General features: G+C 42.8%; 1 protein-coding gene and 1 long non-coding RNA gene across 2 annotated transcripts in view; one reads left to right on the top strand and one right to left on the bottom strand.

Annotated features, from left to right (window-relative positions):
* Positions 1-6,135, top strand: part of LOC142561436 (G patch domain-containing protein 1) — a 91,779-nt gene extending 85,644 nt beyond the window's left edge. Inside the window, exon 16 of the mRNA XM_075673447.1 lies at positions 6,041-6,135. Coding sequence (XP_075529562.1) covers positions 6,041-6,068 — 28 coding nt within the window. The 3' untranslated portion in view covers positions 6,069-6,135. The remainder of the gene's footprint in view (positions 1-6,040) is intronic.
* LOC142561453 (uncharacterized) overlaps positions 1-17,946 on the bottom strand; it is a 42,048-nt gene extending 24,102 nt beyond the window's left edge. The window contains exons 1-3 of the long non-coding RNA XR_012823799.1: positions 17,713-17,946; positions 17,377-17,482; positions 14,958-16,009 (exon numbers count right to left, since the gene is read on the bottom strand). This is a non-coding gene — a long non-coding RNA (uncharacterized LOC142561453). The remainder of the gene's footprint in view (positions 1-14,957; positions 16,010-17,376; positions 17,483-17,712) is intronic.
* Positions 17,947-21,115: the final 3,169 nt, after the last annotated feature.

Raw genomic sequence — 21,115 nt, 5'->3', positions numbered from 1 at the left:
TTTCCCCTATGTTGTCCCTGGTGTCAGTGTTTGCTGGCTCTTATAATAGTAAAAGTGTCATTCAAATGAAATCAAATACTAACCGATTCAAATTGAATGTTCTAATCTTCGAATATTCGCACACCAATAATTTTGGCACATAAAACCCCACAATTTAATTTTAAGAACCATGTCACGGCCACCGTGACACCCACGATGGGGGTCATATAAGGTTGTGCCAAGCAGACTTTCAGGGTGGAATAAGCATGTCTGTATTATCAGTCGGCAACTGCATTAGTTTAAACATGAAGGAGGCCCTAATAAGAAGTAGAAAAGAACACCACAGAGTGCAAGATAAGTGCAATGTGCAAAACGACACATGTAAAATAGCAAGTAAAATTTCAGTCAAGCAAAAGTATGAAGAAATTTTTTTATGCAGTAATTTCTTTTATTCATCATCATCATCAGCCCATTCTATGTCCACTGCAGGACGAAGGCCTCTCCCTGTGATCTCCAATTACCCCTGACCTGCACCAACCGATTCCAACTAGCGCCCGCAAATTTCTTAATTTCATCACCCCACCTAGTCTTCTGCCATCCTCGACTGCACTTCCCTTCTCTTGGTACCCATTCTGTAACCCTAATGGTCCAATGGTTATCTAACCTGCACATAACATGACCTGCCCAGCTCCATTTCTTTCTCTTAAAGGGCCCCTGAAATGGTTTGGAAAAATTTTGTGGACACGTAGGGTACAGCTAAAGTTAATCATTCGCACCACAATTTGTGTGAAGCACCTCATATTAAGAGAGCTATGGACGATTACAAGTTACCCTCCTCCATAACCACGTACTTTCTCTTCAACTCGTTCGCCGAGTGATCGGTGCTAAGCTCCTCCACCTTCACTGACTCTGCATCATGATGGCACGTCGTGTCTTCAACTTCCAGTTATCTAGGAGCGAATGCGTGAAGCCTCTCCAACCTCTTTGCCAGCTGCTTGGCAGTCGACCCCAAGTGACGGCTATCGAAGCAGCGTGCGTTGCGAGCATTCTGTTGCAGCGCTGAACGTGTCTGGTATTCCGGTAACCACAGGCAAGCTGGGCGTTTTGACGGAACGGTGGAGGAATAAACTCAAGCTGATTAAGGAACTTTAGCGTAGACGTACATGAGCTAGCTGATCTGTCTCCACGGTCCAGCCACGCATTGGCGCAAAGCTTAATCAGCCACACAAAGAGCTAACATTGCTCTAACCAAGTGTAAAACGTTTTAAACATTTACAAAAACAATGTGTTAATGATTACACTCCTGAAAAAAATTTGCAACAGCACCAAAGAAGAATATGCTTCGTTACTGGTACTTTGTTTGGTTGAGCTCTCTGCCACCAGGTGGTTGCACCATGCACACCATTCAGGTTTGCGCTTCTGCTCATCCCGTGAAACGGCACGGTCAAACGACCAGGCCCTATCCCCTTGCTCTTGCGTTTATCCAAATACCAGACTCACGAAACGCTGTTGTGGTAGTAATCTTCCGGTGCAAAGTCATGGCCGCAAACGCGCAAATCCTGGCGTCATTCGGATAGCGACAGTACTATGCGCTGCAGCCACTCCGCTCATCTGCTGCCTTGCAGAGGGACACAATGTCGCAGCTTGACATATGGCCAGTCACTATGTTTGCAGCCCACAATGCAACAAGTCGAATCATGGTGCTCGCGAAAAGACTGAGACCAACTCTGGCTGCGGAGCTCTCGTCAAACTGGAGCACATTGTAACACCAGCAGACGACGCTTGCTGTGTGCCGGAAGTGCTTAAGTGTAGTGAGAAATTGTTGTTGTGCATTCTCTTTCTGTTACTTTCTTTTTATAGAAACAAATTAACTAACATTCCAACTATTACGAACAACATTTGTTCACCATAAAGTTGGAAAAATTATTCATGACCCGCCCTGGGCAGCCAATCGGATAGCTCGCCCTACTAACTTTTTTAGGGAAAATGACGTCAAATGGGTAGGGGTGGCTTAAAATCCAGCCGAGCGATGTACATTTCTAAAACCCTATAATAAATTACACGCTTTACGCTGGGCACTTAGATGCGTCACTTAATGATAAAGGACCTACTCTGCCCTACTAACTTTTTTAGGGAAAATGACGTCAAATGGGTAGGGGTGGCTTAAAATCCAGCCGAGCGATGTACATTTCTAAAACCCTATAATAAATTACACGCTTTACGCTGGGCACTTAGATGCGTCACTTAATGATAAAGGACCTACTCTAACGACTCGGTACGTTTGTACAAGATCGTCAAAATCGCTTCAGGGTCCCTTTAATGTCAATTAGGATATCTGCTATACCCGTTTGCTCTCTGATCCAAACCGCTCTATTTCTGCTTCTTATTGTTACGCCTATCATTCGTCATTCCATAGCTCGTTGAGCGGTCCTTGTCCTTGTCTCCAAGTTTCTGCCCCATATGTTAACACTGGTAGAATGCACTGATTGTACATCTTTCTTTTTAGTGATAATGATAAGCTTCTAGTCAGGAGCTGACAATGTCTGCCATATGCAATTCAACCTATTTTTATTCTTCTATGAATTTCCTTCTCATGATCAGGGTTCCCTGTGATTAATTGACCTAGGTAAACGGACTCCCTCAAAGACTCTAGAGGCTGACTGGCAATCCTGAACACTTGTTACCTTGCCCAACTATTCATCATTATCTTTGTCTTCTGCATATTAATCTTCAAGCCTATTTGAAGAGTATTATCATGCTTTTAATACATGCTTACTTGCAAGAACAGTGCACACATCAAATATTTCACAATATTGCTGATGGGTAAAACTGAAAAATAGGGTGAGTTGTTGTTGATTCATGGTAACGGGCAGGATGAACAACGAGGACAAAGAAAGAACCACACAGGATTATGACTGTCCTTTGTGGTTCTTTCTTTGTCCTCATTTGCACTGCCCATTACCATGGGTAAAGGAGGCTGCATTGCTGACATTTAAGATTTACATTTTTGGATAAGTTTGACAACTTTTGAAAAACACCTGCTAGAGAAAATTTTTGAAGTTCAATTTTATATGTCCTCATGAGTATGTCAAAGCCCCAAAATTTTCATCTTCATGCTTTGAATTTTGTGGCTTTGATGTATACAACTAGACTCTGCATTTTCTTTTGTTGTTACCTTGTGTTCCCAGAAAATGTGTTATTTGCTTCCTCATTTCATACCACAGAATAACACAAAGGACATAGAGACTTTTCACTTTTCACTGCCATGCGCATAAGCTCACTTCTAGCTTCTGTACATGTGAAGAATTTACCAAGTCTATTCATATATTTGCTTCGCTGTAGGAAATCAGAGAATGTGCTCCTTCTTCAGTCTACTGGCAGTGATTGCAGTTTGCTTGCTAAACTAGGCCACACTGGCTTATTGCTTAATGCCTCTGGTATCACTACTGCCACAACCTTGGGCTCCAATCCCAAAGCCAGCACCTGATTCAATGTGTCAGTGGCTGTGGCAGATCAGAAAACAAGAGAGGGACATCCTTTTTAGAGGCAGTGGTGAAGCAGAGTTCGCTCATTGGATCTTTAAAAAGATTCCCATTTATTGTCAAGTATTTCAGCTTCATATATAGGCCTACTTGTCACAATGGCTCAGTAGCTATGACGTTTTTCTGCAGAGCATGAGGTCATGGATTTGATTCCTGGCTGTGGTGTCATCATTCCATGAGGGTGGAATGCAAAAACACTTGGGTTCTCCATCAGTTATTGTCACATATGCTCCCCAAGTTGGAAAATGTGATAAAAAATGGCACTATTCCATGACTGGCAAAATAAAAGAGAGCATATTAGAGAAGTATTGACGTGACATTCTCGACTTTCTGTTTCTTTACTTTGAATGAAAGTCCTCTACCTTGAAACCCGAAAACCAATAATCACAAGCCTCAAAGCACCCTAAATAATTTACTATAATACCTTTCCTACGAACCAGTTTTGGTTTCATTTGTAAGGAGGTGTATGTGTCATGACATGGTGACATAGAAGGTGGTCACATAAGAGCAAAACATTGCACTGTTTTGCCACTCACTATGACTCATTCAATTGTGCTACATCAAACTGCATAATGAGTAGCAGCATAACAGACAACCAAACTATATCGGGCACTCCGAGACCCTTGCTAGTATTTTTTTTTTTTTTCTAGTGTTTCGAGGTTGTGTACCTTCATTTGTTAAAAAGCGAAAATTTCTAAACATCATGTCAGTACTCCGTTAATGGTTCCAGAGGTTCCAGTCGTGAACAGAATTAAAATCAAATCTTTCCTTTCATTGCTGATTTTCCTTTTCATCATCTTCACGAAACTTATTCAAAATTCAACCAAACACACCGAGTGCTTTGCAGCCTTCTCTCTTTTTCTTTTATGAGCATTTTCTCTATTTTGCGCACTTTTCATGCAGTGCTAAGCCTGTGAACTGATACGCCAGCAGCGATTTTTTGCACATGCTTCTGCATTCACTGTTAATAGCTTCTGAGTGTACTACACATTAAATGGGCCCTGCAATGCCTTCAAAACTGAGAACACACTGGAGTGAGTGCGGTGCCTTTCAACAAATATGCAGTAGAACCTTGTTCATACGTTTTGGAAGAAACAGTGAGAAAAACGTACGAACTGGGAAAACATATCCGAAGTAACCAAAATTTGAAAGACTCAACTATTGTTAACTACTGGGGCGCGATCGGAGATCGTTGTTCGAAACACAAACTGAAAATGCATTTCGAACAACGATCTCCAATTGCGCCCCTGGTGGTGTTCTGGTAACCCTAGACGCACTTTGTTGTTTTTTATTGCCTGGTTTTTTAAGAAGGAGACGGGAAACCGAAACGAAATCGAGCTGGTGGGGGATGCTGGACACCGCCGAAGCGAAACCTGATGTCCACACCGCCCCACCTGCAGCAAGGAACAGTGGATTATCGCCTACCAAAAGCATGTTGTACACTACCAATGGCACTATGCACCATGCACTGTAAAACATAGCTGAAGGCAGTGAAGGTGCTCATCGCAATAGGATTGATGGCGACAGTTGTGGATGCAGTGCGCGACAACCCAGGCGGAGATTTACTGGTGCCGGAATAAGAAACTGTGCGCACCGTCATTTTCACGCGTGACGGGCAGCTATATAATGTTATCAATCGCGTGCGCTTCGCACTTTTTTTGTTGTTGTTTTACGTGGGATCTAGCGGCCGGAAAACATATACAATCGCAGTTTGCAGAAGGGAACGGCGGCGAATTTCGGTTATCGCCTGTTAAAAGGGTGCGCTATGCATGCAACAGCACCACGCACTGTGAAACGGATAGGCGAAAATGCTTATCGCAATAGGATTGGTGGTGATAGCTGTGAATGCCGCGTGCGATGACCCCGGAGAAGATTTGCCGGTACTTAAATAGGAAACTGAGTGCGTGCCGGCATTTTCACATGAGAAGGGCGGGCAAGTATTGCGGTGAAGCTGCCGTGGTGGGCAGCTATATACTGTTCTCGATCGTGCACGCCTCGCGCATTTTCTTGTTTACATGAGGTCTTGATCACATGGGAACATAGCTGAATGCTATGTTTGTTTGTATGCGGAGCATTGGCTGCAATCACGCCGCGCAAGCAGACATGTCATGTGGTTTTCTTTCTTTTTTTGTATTCCGCGGGCATCTGCAGTAAGCGGGAAAGCACTGATTCCTAATAGAAAGTTAGAAACTGTTTTATCGAATGTTTTGCTAAGCTCTTTACAACTTTCGAATTGGAATTTTTTGCCTTAGTTGCTTCAGAAGTTGGTTAATTAATCTTGACTAATGCAATTAAGCAGAACACAAAAAAATAGTGCGACTTACTCCATACAATAGTCAGCAACATGATTTTGGTCAAATCGTCTCAGAGTGCATTGGCATATTTTTAAACTCTGACTAAAGTTAGCTGGGACAACCCTGTATATGCCGGTTACTATTACATGATGCTGTACTTATGCTTGTGCATGTGCTGCAGTTTGCTTTAAACATTTACATTTTATCCCTTTTCCTACTTTTCAGGCTTGAGAAGCTAAGAAAGCTTATGTGATGAAGGCTGACTTCCAACACTGTAAATAATAAATAAATGATGTCAATAAATTTTATAGTTTATAGTGTTTTGTGTAATAACATTCTAATTGCTGGTAGTGGTGGCAGAATTATACAGGGCAGAGTTGGAATATTGCAATAATTATATTCCAATTCTTTTCCCTGCACAGCACCATTGGCTCAATTGGCCCCTACATACATTTTACCTGCATTGGCTTATTCGGAGCAGGGGGTGAAAAGAATGAAACAGAATTGAGTCAAAGGAATAATTTCATTATGCTCGCTCAGCAGTGCCTGTGAAGAACACGTGCTTCCATTTCTTTTGTAATGGTGCAAGGCTACACTGAATTAGAGAGCACTTGTGTGAAACGGTAAATGCTGCAATGGCAGGCAGTGCAAGCACATTTTTCTTGGGCGAATTGGTGTTTGCTGAACAACATGACCTGAATGACAAGTGACAGACAGAAAAGAAAGACGGCGCTACTTGTACCTCCTTTCTTGCTTTTCTGTCACTTAAAATATTTCTGTTGCACTTTTTACGCTAAAATATCATGTCGTTAGTGCAGACACAGTACTTGTTGAACGCATCGCACAGTGCACACTCAAGGTTGCAAATTAGATTGCTAAGTGAGGTGGGATTGTTCTGATTAAGTTTATATGTACTAGTTTAATAGTCAATTGAATATTATGCCACATAATATTCATTTCGGTTTTAATAATTTCCGTACTCTACCACACTCAATTTGACCAACTCAGACTTAAGTGGTGGTAACAGTTTGCAGTCCTTAATTTAGATGTGATGAGTAAAATTACAGCCCTCCCACTTATTGCGCCTCTATTTATTCTTCAAGAACACGCTCAGCTAAACACTATAGTGTAATTGACAGCTCTATGTGAGTGAGCACGCAAATTAGAGACATATTCCAGTTTTTGCAGAACTGTGTCTCCTTTTGCAACACATCACTCTCAGCACATCAGGTCATTGCATTGCCTCCTTAGAATCTGCTTGTATGACAGGCAACAAATCACTCACCTGCAAGAAGAAACATAAACCCAATGCACACTGATGTTTTCTTGGACAAATGCATGGTGTACACAGGCACTGCTGTTAGAAATCATGGTGAAAGCATAGCATAAGTCAGCCTTACACATTTACCTATTCAAGAAAATGAGGAATACATGACAAATATATCTGACTCAACTTTACTTAAGCTTCAAATCATACTAGATGCTATTGAGGCAGCAACCTCTTCTTTATCAAGCACCATACAAGTACACATACTATGCAGTGTTTAGTATTTGAGTGTCATTAAATAGCTGAACAAATAAAAGGTTTCGCAGAAAGATGGAAACTTGAACTGATCAACAGTGGCTGAACACGATAATCCTATTCTTGGCGCCTACATTTCGACAAAAGGACTTGTCTGCCCTGATAAAGACAAGTGCCCTTGTCAAGACATTGACTCCTCTCATATTTGGCTGCTGTTGATCACATTAAACAGGTGAAGTCAGTCATTAAAGCTCTATTACTGTGTGAAAAAATCTAAGAGCTTCATAGAGATTCATGTTGCAACATTCATCTACACTGGGTACAAGGATAGTGCTCTGACCCTTTCGTTGACATGGTAGATAAAAAAGCACACGACAAAACGAAACATGCATCTGCCAATACCTCTTGTGCCTGACTCCTCATCCCTTCTCCTAGCCCATAGAAATTTGCTTCAACACGACACACATGCTTTTATATTCTCGCATATGCCCACCCCAGTACTTTGTACCACATGTGCCCACAACATCACCAGGTTGGACAAATTTCCTTGAGGAGGATTCAGGCTGGGTCGCTTTCACCCCTACTATCACCTTCAAGTGAAAGGGCTTCAAGGGCAGCGGTGCCAGTCCCAACTCTACAGTCCCAGCATCACTCAACATAGCTGATTTCAAGGTACATTTCTGTATTTGTACTGCTGTGGTTTAGTTCAATCAGTTCAAATTTTGTTCAATCTGGCCAAGTTCAGTCTTCGACTCTTATAGTATACAATGTAGTATATCTTTTCTGAGAAAAAATTAACTAGGCCCAAGTAGGTGTAATCAAAATCCATGACATCACAGTGAGCTGGTGCAGAAACTTCCAGGCTGCTGTGCCACCTGTCTTTTGTTCTTGTATCGTTTCTGGCTTACCAAACCTTTTCTCACGGTAAGTGGCATTTTTGGTGTAATTTACTAACAGTTTAAATAATTCTTCTCTGTCCCTTTAAAAATTAAAATAAAAGCTTTGCGTTCATTGTTGCTACTTTCAATTGTGTGGCCAGCTTCACTGCAGATCATATAATTGCCACTGGTAAGTCCAATATAACTCTTAATATGGGTTCACGAGGATTGCAATATGGGCTTGCTGGTAACGCGTCTTGAATAGGTGTACGGTAGTACAATTAAAAGACAGGACAAAAGACACACACAAACGTACACAGCACAAACTTCCAACACTGTTCTTTATCAAGGAGTGATGCACTCGGCCAACATGAGTCACAGCCACATGAACAGTTCAAAACATGACATTTTTAGAAGTGATATCTTAAGCCATGCGCAAAAATTTCAATTCTTTTTCAGAGAGAGTCAATGACGGTTTGCTGATACAGGACTCTCCCAGGGCAACTATCTGCTCAGCTTCTATTATAAGTCTAATCAGTTCGCACTTACTTATACCAGTAATGGTTGTTGATTCAGAGAGAGGGGAGCACTTATGCTGCTTACAATGAAAAGGGAGAAACCCATCTGATGCAACTTTGTCGACCTTGTTTTTGGGTTCGCACAACCTATCATTAATGCATCTGTCCTACTGCCCGATATAATACTTGCCACACGATAAGGGTATACAATATATAATCGAAGCCTTACAATCTCTAAACTTTTTCCTCTGTTTTACTTGCCAACTAAGAGCACTTTCTTTCTTTTGTGGTCTTGTTTTCCTGCACAAGCTGATTAGTTTGTTAAGTGCAGAAAAAACAACATCACTGTTACCTCAGCAGGCAATTTTCTTTAGGTCGTGCGACAACCGGTGGATATAGGGTGTAACTGTTGATATTTTTTTCTCATGGCTACTATTTCCTTCCACACATTCAGAGGTATCAGATTGCTGCGCTTGCCTTAGTATTCCTTCTACAACTGATACCAGAACCTGACTGGGATAACCTGCATCATGTAGGCGTATGGCCTGTTGAGTGAACACTTCGTCAGTGCAATGATGTCATGATTTATTAAGTGCGTTAGTGGAACACATTTTTGCAATTCCTCTTTTTCTCAATTGAGAATGGGCTGAATGATATGACAACAACGGTTTATTTGTCCTGGGACTGTAGCACCACCATATTAGGTCATCACCAAAGGTAAATTTAACGTCAAGGAACTTGATCTTTCGTTCTATGGGCACTTCGAACGTAACTTTCAGTGGACAAAGGCACTCGCGTATAAGATTACTAACAGTTGAACATTCTGTGTCAAAGTTGTCTAGCTTAACATTAACAAACACTAAAAAATCATCAACAAATTAAATATTTTAACAACTTTTGTCTCATTGACGCGTGAATATAGGTCTCCGTCTAGCTTAGCTAAGTATAGGTTGCTTAAAACAGGTGCTAAGCAAGATTCTATATAGACCCCTTGTTTTTGAGGGCACGGAATGTTACTTATTTGTGCAAATTTGTGTGTGACTTCATGTACAAGTCTAAAAGTTCTAAAAAATATTCAACAGTTCTGCCCACTTTCGTACTAAATCTTACGGCCCCAAATTCATCTATGCATTATTGAACACAACGATTAATTCTGCGGCAAAAAATAATTCAGGTCCTTCACATCTGCTGAGAAGGCCTTTAGTCCCGCGTTACAGTTGGCCTCTACAAAGGCTAAAACTCCCTCGGAATTTTTCATGATAAACAGATCTTTAATTTCGATAGGTTAAGCTTGTCTAATAAGTAGATTGCAATGGACTTCTACCATGTGCCTTTCTCCGATACTATTACCCTGAACGGGACACCAGCTTCTTTGTGCGCTTTCGCACTAAAAAATACATCCAGACTATCATTCTTGCTTTCTTTCTGTTCCTTTCAATACTTTATCTAGGGTCATGTCCCGGCACATCGCGACGGGGACATGTTTGGAGACAGTGTTCTGCTATGGACTTCAGCCTAAAAGCTCTGGCTCAAAATATTAAAGAAGTAGAAGCCAAGAATGGCCGTTTTATAGTTGTTGTATATGCTCCCATGCAAGTAACTAGCCAATAATAAGCTGTTTACATGCTGGAATCCCAGCCAGTGAATTTTAGCAGCATAGTCGCACTCCTGCAGCAAGTTAGAATGATGCGATCGCAACGACTTTGCAGCTTCACCACAAGCTTGCTCGCTTTCGTGAAAGCTGATTCAGTTGATTGCCACGAGTAGCCAGCACATTCTAGACTTGTTCAGGGTGTCTACTAAGTTGACGCTTCCAAACTCCCTGAGTTTTCGAGGTTTTCCCTGAGTGCCTTTGCAAGATTTCCTGAGTGACACAGAACTTTGTTTTATGTCAAGACAGACTGACACAATGTCGCCCAACGAAATTTAAAAAAAACGACTTAACTCAGTTTGAATAGTAAGAGGTAGTGTTTATTTTATTCAAAAAGAAAACAGAAGGGATGGGTTAGTAAAATGCAAAGCGAATCAAATATCTTCGAAAAAAAATTGTAAAGCCCATGGCAAATTGAGCCGAACATCTTCAAATACGAATAAAAAGAGATGCATACAGAGCATACAGAAGCAAATATTCTCTAATATGAGCTATCTCTATCAACTGATAGCAAGCTCATTGTTATGAGGCCCGAACTTTGTCACAAGTGAGATTCTCTCTCGGCAGCTGGATAGTCAACCTCAACTGTCCTGACATACTCTCAGCGCACGCACAATGCCTCAGTGTTGCGTTTCACTGCTTTAAAGAGTTTATATTAGTTTGGATGAGGGACACCTGCATCTAAACGTCAGCCAAAACTTCGCTTTTTGAGCTTAAGCTCCTTCAAAGAAGCGGCAGCACACTTCCTTTCCCGTTCAATCTTCAATGCATCAGTCCTTTGTGCTGTCGTCTACGTTCCGCCGTGCGTTCGCCCCATGGACCATTTCAAGCATCCTCTTGGTCAGTAGTACAGTCAACATCCTATTTTTTGGGCTGCCTAGGGGCAGCGAAAACGTCCAAAAAATTGGGCAGTTTGAAAAAGTTAATGCATTTCTTTTACTGCCCTTAAAGGCTCAAATGCCACAGGCACAACCGAAAAAGCTCTGAAAGCCTGCCAGTACACTTATTAGGCATATCAGCGCTCATGCAGGGACGCACGCGTGTATTATTAAGGAATACATACTGGGTCCCGTGATTATTGCCCCTTCCCACACCTGTTAAACTTCACCACAATACTTTACGTATGCTTCACCGCGTTCTTGCGTCCGAAATTTTATATGTTCTTATGCATTGAGTCTATGAGGCACGTACGTGGTGGTGCCGCAAAGCCGTCCAAATTATCAGGCATGTCCCAAAAATCGGGCCTCCAGAAAATCAGTCATTGACTGTACACTGGCAACTCCTACAGCCGATGACACGGCATCAAAAACGATTCGTTATGATTTCTCTGTTAGTCAAGCCAGCATTAGCGCGACTTTCCTTCCCTTTCAATAAAATTACAGCAAATTTTCCCTGATAGAAGCACAAATTCCCTGAGTTTCCTCTGAGTATTTCCAGACACAATTGGTAAAAACCCTGATTGTTGCACATTATGTGGCACTCGAGTGGAAGCTGTGACGCATGTGCCAGCATGCTAACCAAGTGTACAACTCCGGAAAAATAATCAACATATGGACATGTGCCTTTGCAATGTTGCACTTCCAGTTGACTGACACAGGCTGTGGCACAGTTTCCTGCTAAAATTACTGGAAGAATATGTAGTGTTGTAATCATTCAGCTACTGTGGAATACGACCTAGCTCCTCTGTAAACTTTATAGAGGTTCTGCTGTGGAAATTATGGGTAGCACAGAGATTTGTCTGATCTTTGTGCTTATGGCTTCAGGCATTTATGTGCCTTTATTTATTGTGTTTTAGCTTGTTAAATTTCCAGGCAATCATGTTCACTGCTCACTTTTTGTGAATGTCCTCATTTGATTTTATGGCTATCGGTCCATATACCTAGCATCATGGCATCGTCAAAGTGCACAGACATGATCGAAGAGACATTGGCATATTCAACACAGAAATAGAGCAAAGCCTGTGCACACTGAGCTGTGACGTCATACAGGCAGGCTGGTAGCCTGTATATTCTACAAGCATTACCATGTGTAAATGTGTCATTTCGCTTTTGAACAATTAGCTTGACTAATCTGGCTCAATCGCAATCGAAAGTGCGCCATGTGACACCAATATTAGACTCTTGCCCTTAATCGTATTCGTTTTTTTTTTTCAGCCTTGATATGTGTCGACACATTGTACATGATGATTATCACAAGTTCTCGCTCAAATTGAGGGTGTCCTCATTCTCCAGGTACCCTATCCATTGCCCGTTTTACAGAGAAGCTGTATATGGCTAGCCGGTTCATTCGTCTGTCTGTCGCCTGTATGCCAAAAACTCCTCCGGCGCAACCCCATGCGCTTGCACGAAAAAAACAAGGCGCGCGATTGGCCGCGCCAGTAATGACATCATTTTTCTCCGTCGCAGTCAAGTGCACGTGCAGCAGCTTCTCTCCGGCTCCGAAATGGGTAGGCCAAGTGCACGGAGTAAGAAATATAGGAGGGGAAACTCCCGTCAGCGCGAGCGAGCGCAGGCGACCAGATAAGGTCACAATTGTTGTATGCGCCGACGGGGCCATATACAGTGGCGGCGCCATGCGGCGCGTCGGAGAAGCCGCAGCGAAAAAAAAAATGCAGCGCCCGGGCAGGCCGCTCCGGCGCACTCTCAACGGCGGTAATTTCTTTCCAGGCCGCCAGCACGATAACGGCTCCGCGGTCTTGTGACTTTTTCTGGTCGCCGCAAACAGCGGAGTTTCCACTCCTAAATGTTTCTTGCTCCGTGGCCAAGTGTCATATTTACTCCTGAGGAGCAGGCAGCTTTCGATCAGCAATGTCGTGAGCAGAACCAGGAAATAGCTCATCTACACCGTACCAATGATGCAGCCCAGACACAAGAACAAGCTCGTGCAGCCGCGCGCAAGCAGCAACTGCGCACCGAGGATCGGGCAGCCTACCAAGCAGTCGCTAATGAACCGTCAGGATTAACCCAGTGTTAAACACCGAGGCCGCACGTTTCAGCTTCGCTGGTTAACCATCTGTACGGAGCGCTTGGGTGGTGATTTTTTATTTCTTTGTTTTTCTTTTTGAAATATTTCCTCGCAATTTCATCGTTCTCACAATTTTCATCCGCTGAGGCGAACGATGCTCTGTGTGCACGACTATACCATGTCGATGAAGCGGTTTCAACTGACTGTTGTAATTCATCGGTAGAATTTACGTACCTATTGTGTGGAGGAGCACGCATAAAAAGATGAAGATGAATGCCCGAAAACTGGACCACCAAGGGGGACTTGACGTTTGCAGAGAGCACATATCTGTGTATAACAGAATGTGCTAAAGTAGGGCGGAAACACTTCCGGCCCGGCTGTCTCTTACCCGGTGAACCTTTTCCAAACGCTTCCATCCGAGAGTACAACATGATCGCTTTGCCGGCAAGTAAACGGTGTCTCCTCGCAGCTGAGGTGTCGATCAGTCTCATATTCATGCAGCCCTTGACACAACCATTGCCATGACAATTGATTACTCCGACTTCTTATATAACCAGGAAGCACGCAGCTAGCTAGTAGGCGTCTACCTTCCAGCTCGATCTAGCTAAGGCCACAGCTAGTAGCCATCTTTTATAAGCTGTGCTCTAGATCTAGACCTCTACAAGCCAGCTGGTAGGTCAGCCAATGCTCCCTCCACTTACAGCTAGCAGCCATGTTGGGAAGCACTGCCACTGCTGTAGCTGCGGTGTAGACATTCAATGTCCAGGCGTGTTCCAGCTTCACAGGTGCTATAGTTAGCTCTACTTACAATGTTTACGATCCTGGAAGGTTGAATTCTTATTTTACATGTCACTACAGAAGCACAAGAACGGCAACAACCACAGTAAAATTATCACTTTAACTGTGGTCAATGTTTCTCTTGTGCCAAGTCAATTCCCAACCAAATGAGCTGTTGTCAAGCCTTTAATTTCATGCCACTGTAATATTGCAAAAATACCGAATGGACAATCACTTAACAAAATAATAACTACAGTGAAATCAAATACTTTTTTGTCAATAGCACCAGTACCAAAATAGTTACTCCAACGTTCATAAAGAAATATATTTGTGCTCTATGTATTGTTTTCCTGCTACTCGTAAACTGCTCCTTGAACTGCAAGACAACAGTTTTCGCCTAAGCTCGTGCAAATATAAGCATTTCTAGAGATCAAATGGCATTAGCGCTAACCAGCTCTAATGTGTACCAAAGTTGGCAATGAAACATTATTGGAGGTCTTCATACTAAGTATGACATCTGCCGCTGCACATGTGCAGCAGAAGAAAGTGACTTTTCATCATGCTTTTATTTTTAAGAATTTAAGATACAACTTAGACAAGTTTAGCAGTCCAGCCTAAGCATACACTGAGTGCACATAATGCATTGCAGTCCGTTCATTTTGTTGAGCCATTCTCAATGTTCAAGTACCATGCCTGTAAATAGTTCTACATTTTCAGAGTCAGAAAGCACTATTGTTTTGTGATACTAGTGGATCAGTATAAGCATACTATACCATGCATACAATAAGCATGTCTGTCTGAAATAGTGCAAGAAATGTACGATTCTATTTACCTTGTTCCACAGGCCATGAGTAGGTTCCACTGCATATGCATATTACATGCCAGCAGACTTGCGCTGGTATGAAAATGCATGGATCCAAATGCAAGAACCACATATATACAATGTCCATGACAGAATACATCCAATAAATACCACTATCACCTCAGGTAAACTGCACTCTAAATGGTTGCATGCAGTACCAATGGTCGCAGAAGTGAGTGCAAGTGTGTGGAGAGTGCATTTTAAGGAAGATAAAACAGCACTTAGAAAGGCTGTTTCCTGTCTCTATACAGACACAACCTTGCACAATGGCTCATCAATGCTTAAGGGAGCAGCAAAAAATGCGCACTTTATTTGATAAATACAAATGTGATTCAGTGTGGTTGCTATGAATATGACTAATGGAGTAGGTCCTTAGTAGATGCCACTTCCTTACAAAGAACTTAGAAATTGTAATTATCAATGCAACAAAAATAAAAGTGTCTGAGTTAAAATGGTAATTCAACTGTTTATAAAATGGGCACAAGGACCAATTAACTTTTTTTTTAGAGCATCGTGAAATGTAGTGGACTTTCTTCAAACAGTCCAGAAAAAGAACAGGCTATGACTTGAACTGAATTGTAAGCTTAAAATGCAGCAAAGATGCATTCACAATGCTCTCTTGAATATATCTTTCCAGTAACCAATGTTCTAAAAGACTTATTTTTCCTAAGTCATAACTGCAAAAATTATACCACATCACACACGCACACACAAAACCAATTGGTGGTACTTTCAAAAGTTATCAACTGGAATTACAACTGAACTGTAGCTGGCTTAGACCAAAAAGCTCATTGAGGGCCCTGGAGTCATGTTTTGAATAGGAGGCCCACCATTTCCGCTAACCGACACGGCTTGATTTTCACCCTGGAATACTTTGTTGCAATCTGCTATGGACAACTGGGACTCCCATGCAAAAAGTTGGTCGATGAGATCACAGCTACGGGACTTCCTTCTCCATGCCACCTCAGGGAAAGATGCAGCTGCTTACACTGGGATTGGCTGGCTCAATGGTTTCTAGTATTCTGAACAAATTAAAACAAGACATCAACAGTGTAAAACAAATTGTTCATCAAAATTATTAATCTTTTTCAAAATAAATTAATGCATGTGGGGAAAAATTAATTAAGGGAGTACTGACACAAAAATTTTGTGCCCACTTTTGTGCTTTTTAGGTAGCTGCCAACCCCACAATTATGACATGGAGAGAAGCACAAAGAATTATTACATCAAGTTTTATGCAGCTAGTTTAAAATGTACTCGAAGTGCAGCACTATTTAATAAGTGAAGCAGGAGATTATTCACATCACCGAAACCATAGTTGGAATTCATACGATGTCGTAAACAACTCAAGCTTGAGACAGTTGGCTCAGTGCAGTAGTTGACGGCGATATTATGACCTCGTCACTAAAAGCCATCAAATTGACCCTTCCAATTGCACGCTTCTTTTTGCAATGTAGAAGGACTCTCTCTCTCCTGTTATCCTGTCAAGTGTTAAATGATCTCTGTCTTCGCAGCATGATCATAACGTCAGTTGTGTCTGGTACTATACCGCCACATCGAGTATTGGTGACATGAATAGACTTCTGTTTCACATCGAAAGCCGCACTACACTTCATACATATTTTGAACTGTATTATTAAACTAGTAACTGAGGCTCCATAGCATAATTACGGAGTTTACAGCTATCTGTTCTTGGCATAAAAACGCGACAAAATTTTTGTGGTTAACTCCTAAAATCAAAGTGCTCTCTCACCAGCACAAACAATACAAACAACCTTATGATCATTGTTTTCTTGTCAAATTCAAATTAGATATTGTAAATTTCAAAAGGGAAAGGCCGTTTTTCTTACTGACAAATAGCACACCATAAAACTTCCTTTCCTGATGCTTATAGCATTTAAACACAGAAATTTGGCAAGTTAGACTTGTATTTATAACTGAACTGAAAATGGACGAGGTTTCCCACCAATAAATGCAAGCATAGCTCACTTTAATATATGCCAGATTTCAACTAGTGCCCGCGAATTTCCTAATTTCATCACTCCACGTAGTCTTCTGCCATCCTCGACTGCATTTCCCTTCTCTTAGTACCCATTCTGTAACCCTAATGGTCCAACGGTTACCTAACCAGCGCATTCCATGAGCTGCCCAGCTCCATTTTTTTCTCTTGATGTAAATTAGAATATTGTCTATACCCGTTTGCTCTCTGATCCAAACTGCTCTCTTTCTGTCTCTTAACGCAGGACAGGGGTAATTGGAGATCGCAGGGAGAGGCCTTTGTCCTGCAGTGGACATAAAACATGATGATGATGATAATGATGATGATGCTATATGCCAGAAAACACTAGGAATTCTATCTAATTAAGGCTATAAAATGCATCACATTTACCTTTGAGACACAGATTATGCTCAAGCAGCAGTGTTGTCAGCCAGCCTGCCACTGTTTTGATAGTGTGACAGGATATTAGCCCAAGTTAGGTCATTCCTAGCTGCTTCTGAAATTGAGAAAATATTGATCAGCTGATGCAGGTAGCACAAACGACCACTTAAATTAAAATATCAAAATAATAGCACATTGGCTATTAACAACCTTAAAGGGACACTAAAGGTTACTATTAAGTCAACGTAAACTGTTGAAATACCATCACAGAAACCTCAAAACGCTTGTTTCGTGCCAAGGAGAGACTTATTTTAAGAGAAAATGCGTTCTGAAGCGTCCGCGTACCTCTAGCGCAGTTCAAATCGCCCGCCTTCCGATCGAGGAGTACTGACATCATGGTCTCATAGTGACGTTGCGCCATCGGTGAGTAGAACGGCGTCCGCTGACGGCGCTACGGCTTTTCTGCGCAAAACGCGAACGCGCGGCCAGAAACAGAGCCAAGACAGAGCCGACAGCAGAGCGAAAGCGGGAGTATGGTGGCTAGCGGAAGGAGAAACGAATTACGTCCCACATTACGTCCCACGGAGAGTCCGTTTTCGTTAAACTATAGGCTGCGGCGAGCTCGCAGTGTGGTCGGCGTGGTCTGTGAGAAGCGACGAGCCTTTTCGCACTCGCAACAGGGCCTAAAAATGTGCGAATCGACGCAAAACTCGGCCTAGAAATGTGCTTCGCCACAGCCAGGGCTCAATTCGACCCAAGCTGGCACGACCCAGATGTCGTTTCCCGCACCGCCACCAGGCGCCGCTACTATACCTCAAACTCCAGCGCAAGACGCCCATAAGCTGGTACTTCATTCTATGACGCTAACTTCGACGCTCGTCGCAATGGACCCTGACACCTACAGATTGGCTCGCGAAGGTGGGCTCAACTTCAGCGATTTGAGCACCGACGAGCGCGACCTGCTGCTGAGGGCTCGCACTGCCGGCGTCGTTGCGTACTACGACGGCGGCCTCGACACCGGCTCTCCGGAGCGGGAAAGCAACGAGGGCTTCCCGCGACATCACATGGACGTGGCATTTTCGCTGCTTGTTCCAAATGAAAGTTTCGCGAGCCAGCAGAACCCTCACAGCACGACGCGATAACGAAACTACTGAAACTCCAAAGCGTGCACGGCCCAGAGTCGAGCGCGCAGAGTCGAGCGAAAACGAAACCTTTCGAACGCTCATATTACTGAAGGGTAACGTCAAAATGTTATTTTTTCTTAGAATCGAATAGACGTAGACAAGTAGCATTTTTCCGTCTTATAATCGAATGAAATGATATTTTTAATACGAGTAGTTGAGTATTAGTAACACAAATTATGAGGAGTCCTTTCGTCATCGGGCTAGTACCGGGATGTCGCTGGGGGGTCTCAAATCGTGTCATGCATTTACCTCAATTTCTCGGTTACTAAAGCTCTGTTCGCGATTATATTGACGCCTTAGACGTTCTAGAACATTGCTCTACCACTTTAACTTGAGTTTCTGGTAACCTTTAGTGTCCCTTTAAGCTGCACTGACTTATTCAAAGGAAACAGTTTAAATGTGATAGCTCACTATTCTACAAACAAAATGTACTTTGTTTTAGCCTTGTTTCTTGTCTCAAATTTATTGTCATTGCTTTGTCTCTGCGGCCAACATAACCGTAGATTACCGTATTTACACGATTGTAAGTCGACTCGAATTAACCCCATATCGCTTGACCGAAAAAAAAAAAAAAACCGAGGGCGCATTCGATAACGAAAATTTATTAGTAGCTGACATGGTCATTGGACTACTCGTCTTCACTAGTGCTGCCATCGTCATCGTTGCTGCGGTCCCACAGCGCGTCGTGGTCCAGCGAAATTTCAAATTTCGCAAACGACCGCACCAGGACATCTTGCAGAACAGCAGCCCACGCCAAATGCACCCAACCACACGCAGCCGTCAGGGAGGCTCTTTTGGCAGGTCCGGTTGGCGTAATTTCGCAGTCTTCTGCCGCCAGCCACTCGTTGTACTCACGGCGGAGCAGAACCTTAAAATTAAGGCGGAGGTCCGGGCTTATTTCATGACCACGTCGCACTTCACTGGCAGGGACCGATCATGCATTTCAGCGACGTACGCCGCAAGCTTAGCCTACAGCTCCGGAAAGCGTCCATACTTCGGCACGTGGGAAATTTCTCACTTGCCGTCACACAGGTGAAAATTTCGCTTCGCTGCAGTCACCACTCTCGCACCACCCGTTTAGAAACATCGAAATTGCGGCCCGCTGCGCAGTGATTTGTTTCTTCGGCGTAAAGGATGGCAGCCCTCTTGAACGCTGCTGTGAACGAGTGCCGAAAGATTAGTGGGCCTGCAGCACTCATGACGACTGGGGAAACGTAGAAGTAGCACGTAGCCGGCAGTCAAGTGGAACGCGTCAAACCAATACAAGTTTGTATAGGTGTTCTGTGCCAATACCAATGCCTTTAAACAGAGAAAGAGAAACCCGCGAGCGGTGTCTGCTCTTCCATGAACTACCGATACTCCCCGCAAGCGCCGCCGTTCTGAGGGTGCCGCCGCAAATGGGAACAGCGGCGCTTTTATCAACTATCAACACCCCCCCATGAGTGTTGCATGCACTGTAAGACTCTAAAAAATGTTGAAAAACCCTTCCGAAAAGCGAACAAACACGCAGGATAGCGAAAAAATACGGGTAGGGCCATAGAGCAAACACAAAATTGTAACTACGTTGTAGCTCTCGTTGGTATGGCTTTTTTTTGGCGGGGCCATGTTTTGGTTTCGATTGTAAGTCGACCCCCCAACTTCAGACTTTCAAATTTAAAAAAAGGGGTCGACTTACAATCGTGTAAATACGGTACCTCAAGCTCACATTCCATGACACCTATGAATCACTTCAGCCAATTTTTTTCCTATTGCAGTGGGAAAGGTAGAATGTCATACGAACAGTGATTGCTTTCACAAAATTTCAAATGTGACCTCTGAGTGAAAACAGGTGCTCAAAAAAAAAAAAATCAAATGCTCGCGACAAGAAAAATGAAAAAAAAAAATGCAGGCCATATTGACTACACACTACTCTGTGACAACACTGCAAGCGACGCAGCTCTGTTGACAGTCACTTGGCATAGTGCAGTGCAGAAACTATTCAGTATAAACAGAATAAAGGCCAACTGACAGTAATGTTGTCTTAACCAAATTTAAAAAAAAAAATTAATTATACACATTCAACCAAAACAATACACGCAAAAGTAATTTAAAGTTCACCATGATTTGTGGATAGGCTTTTTACAGTTTACATAGGAACATTGAAACGAATCACACAGTACTTCATTTCTTAACCTTGAAATTGGAAGTTTCATTTAGCTAATGTGTAAAGGTGATATTTTTCTGCACTCATAATAGAATGCAGCGCCTGTCAGATTTTGGACCACTTTAAAAGTTCAGTTTTCATTAAATGTTGCATATGTATGCCTATGAGCTGCTGATTTTGTTTTACTCCCTTGTGGCTTCCTTTGAAACAGCATCATAAACTTCTGCTCCTTGCTGTCATCATTATACAAAAGAGGCCTCAGCTGCAGGCAGTGGCGTAGCAACAGGGGGGGGGGGGGGGCTGGGTGCCAGAAGGGGATCGAGGTTCTTTTATACGTATTTCCGCCAGCTTGACTGGGCGCAAATGGCAAAGAATGCTCCGGTAACCAGCAGCACAAGCTCATGTACCAGATGTGTTGTGC

The sequence above is a fragment of the Dermacentor variabilis genome, chromosome 1 (genome assembly GCF_050947875.1).
Source record: "Dermacentor variabilis isolate Ectoservices chromosome 1, ASM5094787v1, whole genome shotgun sequence".
In the NCBI taxonomy this organism is placed as follows: Eukaryota; Metazoa; Arthropoda; class Arachnida; order Ixodida; family Ixodidae; genus Dermacentor; species Dermacentor variabilis.
Note: the sequence above shows the minus strand (reverse complement) of the source record. Positions and strands in the feature narration are given on the sequence as shown.